Source organism: Clarias gariepinus, chromosome 25 (genome assembly GCF_024256425.1).
Source record: "Clarias gariepinus isolate MV-2021 ecotype Netherlands chromosome 25, CGAR_prim_01v2, whole genome shotgun sequence".
Taxonomy (NCBI): Eukaryota; Metazoa; Chordata; class Actinopteri; order Siluriformes; family Clariidae; genus Clarias; species Clarias gariepinus.
In genome coordinates this window covers 25482501-25489159 of record NC_071124.1, presented here as the reverse complement: position 1 = coordinate 25489159, position 6659 = coordinate 25482501, and the positions used below count along the sequence as shown (strand labels likewise).

Sequence of the window (6659 nt, the reverse complement as noted above, 5' to 3'; positions counted from 1 at the left end):
AGTTAAACTTTCAGCCAATCAGGAAGCGCCTCGCATATCACGTGACTTTATTTCTCGGTTTCTGTGTTAAAACGTCCCTGAGCGTTAGCATTAGCGTTAGCATTAGCATTAGCTCCGTCAGTAGAGCGCTGTGAGGCGCAGGGCAGAGGCTCGCGCTCCTGTGCGGCCGGTCCGGTGTGTTTCTCTCACATTCCGTCTGCACCGGTGGATATGAAGCGGTTCGGTGAGTGACGGGGCGGTTTAATCACAGAGGTCCAACACGATCGGGTGGCGTTTAGGGCGGGAATGAGGGGTTTGACGTTAGCTTAGCATAGTCGCCCCTCAGCGCGCGCAGTTTAAGTGAGTAACGCGGAAAAGTGTGTGTGAGGGGTGTGTGACGGTGTGTGTGTGTGTGTGTGAAGGTGTGTGTGTGAAGGTGTGTGTGTGAAGGTGTGTGTGTGTATTGTATCTGTGTATATACAGGAGGTTTAGTGTTATTATAAAGTAATAATAAGTCTTTAATTTATTATCACACAGCTCTTTAATATGTTATTCTTATTGAGTTGTTTTATAAATCTTATCATAATTTAATTATAATATCGTTTTCACTCATAATGAAAACACCAGACTGTAAATGAGACGAGACTAAATGTTGTTGTTGTTGTTGTTGTTGTTGTTTAGTGTAACCCGGGTGTTAAAGAATGTGCTGTTGTACACGATGTAGAACTCAGATGTGTTATAATTACGTTCATGTTTAGAGTTATGAAATAAATCTCCACCATCTGTCCGAGGTGCAGAGCTGTAACGTCTGTAACGAGGGTCATAAGTGTTAATAATTAGGTTATAGAGCGTTAATAGATAATTAGGTTATAAAGCGTTAATAGATAATTAGGTTATAAAGCGTTAATAGATAATTAGGTTATAGAGCGTTAATATATAATTAGGTTATAGAGCGTTAATGTGTTTAACTTCAATCCTCAGTATAAATGCAGGAATGTGTTGAGTGAACAGTGTTGTGTGTGAGGAATGTGAAGGTTTCCCTCAGCGTACACACAGACGTCTCTCTCTCGGCCCTGATGAGTATGGGCACACACAAATTTTTTTAGCCCAGACGGGTCTCTTGTCCACACAGTCATCTCTCTCTCTCTCTCTCTCTCTCTCTCGGCCCTGATGAGTCTGACGGACACACAGATGAGCTGTTTAGAGACAGAGTAAAGATAAACATCTGTATGTGATGTAACAGCAGTATCTCTGCGTTCCTCTGTGCATTCCCAGGGTCAATACTCTGCATACACACACACACACACACACATACACACATACACACGTCTCACACACATCTCACACTGTTACATGCGTCTTACACAGTTCTCACACATTTACACCCGTCTCACACAGTCACACACGTCTCACACAGTCACACACGTCTCACACAGTTACACACATCTCAACCGTCTCACACAGATACACGCGTCTCACACACATCTCACATTTACACACGTCTCACACACTTCTCACACATTTACACCCGTCTCACACATTTACACCCGTCTCACACAGTCACACCCATCTCACACAGTTACACGCGTCTCACACAGTTACACGCGTCTCACACAGTTACACCCGTCTTACCCGTCTCACACAGTTACACCCGTCTTACCCGTCTCACACAGTTACACACGTCTTACCCGTCTCACACAGTTACACCCATCTCACACAGTTACACCCGTCTCACACAGTTACACCCGTCTCACACAGTTACACGCGTCTCACACAGTTACACGCGTCTCACACAGTTACACGCGTCTCACACAGTTACACCCGTCTCACACAGTTACACGCGTCTCACACAGTTACACCCGTCTCACACAGTTACACCCGTCCCACACAGTTAGACGGCCTTGTACAACTCCATTTCTCACACATTGTCCTGTGTGTGTGTGTGAGTGAGAGAGAGATTGTGTGTGTGTGTGTGTGTGTGTGTGTGTATGTTATAATAAATATTTTTTTACTTTCCTTATTTCTCCACAGCTCAGGACAGGGAGTGTAAAGCTGTGTGACCCCTCGGCATGCAGGGATGTCTCGTCAGACGGACGCGCTCATGGGTCTCGGCTCGCTGGGGATTGTGGGTAACGACCCTGATTACATCACACAGCTGGTTAGTGATGTGCGCAGATTTGCTGAGGTTCTGCTCAGCCTGAAGGAGGCTTTCAGTGCTACAGGTGAGGCTTTAATGTGGTGTGTGAGTGTGTTTGTGTGTGTGTGTGTGATTTATTTCCTTTTCTTTCTCTGGTCTGGATTTCTTTTCATAGTGCCAGAAGTAACTGATCATCTCTCTGTTTACTCTGTGTTCTCAGAGTGTTTATCAGAGTCTGTTTATGACACAAACACCCCTCTGTTTAGTTTTATCTATTTCCCATCTTTCAAGGCGGCCCAGCTTGGGCCTTTTACTTCCTGTTTACTTCCAGTTTACTTCCTGTTTCAGTGTGTTGGCTCAGCGTCCCAGTCAGTGGAGAAAGCTCTTGTTTTAAACACAAGACAGGAACTGCTCTCACTTATCTGTTTAACAGCCTGGAGTCCCGCACATCACCGACCTATCGCATCACTTCCTGTCCTGCCTGTAGCGTTATAGCTGCTCAGCTACTTCCTGCTCCTGTTTTTAGCAGAGCAGCAGATGCAGAATCAGTAAGGGTGAAATCTGACTTCTTTTTTATAAAAAGGTGGTCCTCTACCTCCTACATGAGTTTTAAGACAGCCTGGATTGGCTAGTGTCTCTGTGATTGACAGGGGAGAGAGTGCAACCCCTCCCACTCAGACAGCACGCCCAGTCCTGCTGTCCTGACTCGTTGTGTGAGCCACTGTGTGTGATTTGGGACATGTACACACACACGCGCACCATGTTGGCTCGTATCATATCGTGAAGTTCTAAGAAAACTCAGTCATGTTGTAACAAAGTGCAGCTCTGGATAATTAACCGTGAGTTTCACTTCAGTTGCCACCAAAGCAGGAATTTTAAGGCGTGTTCTGACTCGCCTCGCCTCGCCTCGCCTCCCGCTCCTGCTGCGCAAGTGTGAGAAAGAGACGAGCACCTCACACTCCTAACCCCCACCCCCCACCCCACATGGACAGAGTCCCAACACCTGTGTGTGTGTGTGTAAACAGTATTAAAGATTTACATCCTTAGTTGTATTTTCCCGCTGATTTACACAACGTCATTAATACTAATAAATACAGCACACACACACACACACACACACACACACACACACACACCTGGTTGTAGGTCTGTGTGTATCCCTGATGATCTTTTTGGGTGATCATGCGTTAATGTATAAGTGTGCGTATGTGTGTGTGTGTGTGTGTGTGTGTCAGACAGATAATAACTGACAGACAGTCACTTCCTCATCAGGTCTTTGTGGAAAACCCCAGATCAGATCAGACTTCTAACTAAACTTTAATAACGATCACAAAACTTTATGGCTTGTCTGTCTGTCTGTCTGTAGACCTGTGTGTCTGTCTGTATACCTGTCTGTCTGCCAGACTGTCTGTTTGTCTGTCTGTAGACATGTGTGTCTGTTTGGCTTCCTATCTGTTTGCCTATCTGTCTGTCTGTCTGACTATCTGGCTTCTTGCCTGTCTGTTTTCCCGTCTGCTCGTCTGTCTGCTCGTCTGTCTGCTCGTCTGTCTGCCCGTCTGTCTGCCCGTCTGTCTGCCTGTCATTACATGTTGTTTGCTTATTAAAAGTTAATAAAATCTGTCTTTCTCTCTCCCTCTTTCTTTGTCTCTTTTTGTCTTTCCCCATCTGTCTTTCTCTCTCTCTCTCTCTCAGTGGACAGAGAGGATGAGTGTGTGTCAGAGGAGGTGAGAGAGAGACTGAGCGAGCTGCTGCGCGTGCTGAAGAGTGTGATCAATAAACACCAGGCGCTGAACTCGGACGAGATCCTCAGTGCTGCAGGAGCGCTCATCGCCAAGGTCAAAGGTCAGCGTGCAGCCTTGTCTTGTGCTCTGTGTGAAGTTTTAGTGGTGCTGAGTCAAGTCTGCTCCATCCCCTGATGTTACACGGTAACACAGAGTTCTTCTTAAAACAGATTTCTGTCGGATGTCCTGTGTTAAGTACACCAAAAATCTGATTGATTAATTATAGAACATGAAATTAGAAACGTTAATTATGAAGATCAGCGTGGAGACGCACAGGGATCAGTGCTGTGGGTCAGAGGTCAGTCACCTGCACCAGGTACTGAGGAGAACAAAGCTGTGATCTATTTATACCGACCCGTCTGTAAGGGCACGCCAAGCAGGAAGTGATGTCATCACTAAGAGGCGTTTAATACAGAACCAAAACTTAATAACATTTGTGGCTGGTAGAAATGTTTCTAAACTGTTCTTCTGTTTTCACACTAGACATGCTTGTTTCATAACGTGTTCTTAAACACCCCAATTACACCGTACACCCCCCAATGATCAGCTTTTACATTAGGGATGTAGTTCTGTACCCGAGTACTCTGTCGCGTGTACACGCTCCCATACAGCAGGTGGCAGTATGCACTCGGTTGCTTTGCACAAAGAGAAGAAGAACGGTACAGAGAGGTTGGTCAGGAGTGACGTTTCCCCCTGCAGACAGTTTGAGACAGCACACACTCCAGCGTAAGAGACTCGCGCGGCTCTGGGACTACACCTGAATTGTGATTGGTAGTGACGCACAGACACGTGTGTGTGTGTGTGTGTGTGTGTGTGTGTATACACTCCGGTTCCCTTATTTGGGAGGTGAAGGGAGCAGGAGCATTGTTGTGGGAGTGCAGGATGTCCTGAGGAAGAAGAAGAGAAAGAAGAGGAAGAGGTCAGCGTTCCACTGCAGGGCGATGGAATCTCACACACACTGCGAGTCGCAGAGAACCTGAGGAACTTTTAGCTTTACCCTCTTGGCTCGAGAGCCGAACACTCTGTGGTGTGTGTGTGTGTGTGTGTGTGTGTGTGTGTGAGTGAGTCGTCATGGGGAAGTGAAAAGTGGAAAAGCTGAAGTTGGGGTTTATTTATTCCTCTGTGTGAGTCAGGAAGATCAGACTGGAGCTGGAGGACGTGCCGAGCGTTTCCCCTCGCGCTCCGGAGCTTTCGTTTCTCACATCACCGCCGCCGCCGCCATCCTTATCGCCACCGCCATCGCTGTCGCCGCCATCGCTGTCGCCACCATCGCTACGGATTTATATGTAATTTAAACTGGTGTGTGATCTCACACTGCGCAGAGGGGAAGTGGAGCTCGAGGACGACGCCGTGACTGTACCGCTGGAGAATCTGAACCGCTTCAGTCTGTGTTTCCTGAGGATCGAGGAGGTGCTGAGCACAAGCGTGTCTCACACACACACACACACACACACACACACACACAGCGTTGACCTTTATAAATACTATACATTTCTGTGTGAGAGCTTCTGACTGTGTTATTTCTTCGGCTGGTTAAAGGTGTTCCTCATCCCCCCAGACACACACACACACACACACACATACACATACACACACACCTGCACTGAAGACGACACTGCTGTTTTTTATTTGTTTGTTTATTTTTTTCCTTCATGCAGCAGTGTGTTCAGTAACAGTGTGTTACTGAAGTGTGTGTTGACTGATTTATACAGCGAGGTGTTTGTGTTGTCGTTGTGCCATATTGCTGTGGTGTCATGTCATCATAGGTTGTTGTGTTGTGTGTGTGTGTTGTATGTGTTGTGGCATCATGTTGTGTTGTTATTCTGTCATGTTGTGCTGTGTTGTTTTTTTTTTTTTTGTGGTGTGTGTGTGTGTGTGTGTGTAAGAGACACAGGCTGCTGCAGGCTGTAGTGAAGAAGAGATTAATCTCCACCATATAATCATCTCACTCTTACATACAGGCCCCGCCTTCAGACACTAAACCACGCCCATACACCTTCCAGTGGGTGGAGCCAGGTGTTAGACAGAAAGTGATTTTTATCAGCTGTTTGTGTGTTTGAGTGTGAGTGTGTGTGTAGGTGTGTCACGTTTCAGTGTTTATACATATATCAGTGTGTCTCACACACACACACACACACACACACACACACACAAGCTAAACCAGAGGCTGTTCTGCAAAAGTGCTTATTGTGAACTATTGTTAACACACACACACACACACACCTGAGTGTGTGATGTAAGAGAACGTGATCAGGGTGTTTAGGAGCTACAGTAGAAGCTATCTGTGTGTGTGTGTGTGTGTGTGTGTGTTTCCTGTGCCTTTCTCAGACAGGAAGCCTCAGTGAGCGTGAGGTTCTCTGGCCGAGTGTGTCGTGTGTGTGTGTGTGTGTGTGTGTGTGTGTGTATCCTCGCTGAATAATTTCCGGTAGAGACGCTGGAGAGAGTCGCTGCTCTTTACTTCAAACTTTAAAACGGTTTAGAGGAACGTGCTCGGTTCTGCTGCATCAGGAATACACACGCGCACACACACACACACACACACAGGTGAGAAAGTCTGAGGCGGTTTCTCTCACTTTAACACTGAACACTACAGGACTCGGCGCTTCACTCCTGGTTCTGCTTTAATGGTGGATTGAGTTCCTGCTCATGCACCAGTTCAGGTTCCCCTGGTTCTGCTTTTAGTTCCAGTTCAGGCTAATTCGGTTCTGGTTCTGGGTTTTGTAAAGCTCTCTATTTGGTTGTGATTAGTTCTGGTTCCAGTT

At 46.6% G+C, this 6659-nt stretch overlaps 1 protein-coding gene across 2 annotated transcripts in view; it reads left to right on the top strand.

Annotated features, from left to right (window-relative positions):
* The first annotated feature begins 77 nt into the window (after nt 1-77).
* The window catches only part of LOC128513076 (rho GTPase-activating protein 29-like), a 28476-nt gene continuing 21894 nt past the window's right edge, over nt 78-6659 (top strand). The window contains exons 1-3 of one of the 2 annotated variants that reach the window (XM_053486701.1): nt 78-223; nt 2011-2201; nt 3809-3958. In XM_053486701.1, the coding sequence (XP_053342676.1) occupies nt 2057-2201; nt 3809-3958 (295 nt within the window). In that variant the 5' untranslated portion in view covers nt 78-223; nt 2011-2056. Of the gene's footprint in view, nt 224-2010; nt 2202-3808; nt 3959-4728; nt 5308-6659 lie in introns of those variants that run through there. The other variant, XM_053486702.1, reaches the window with a different exon arrangement.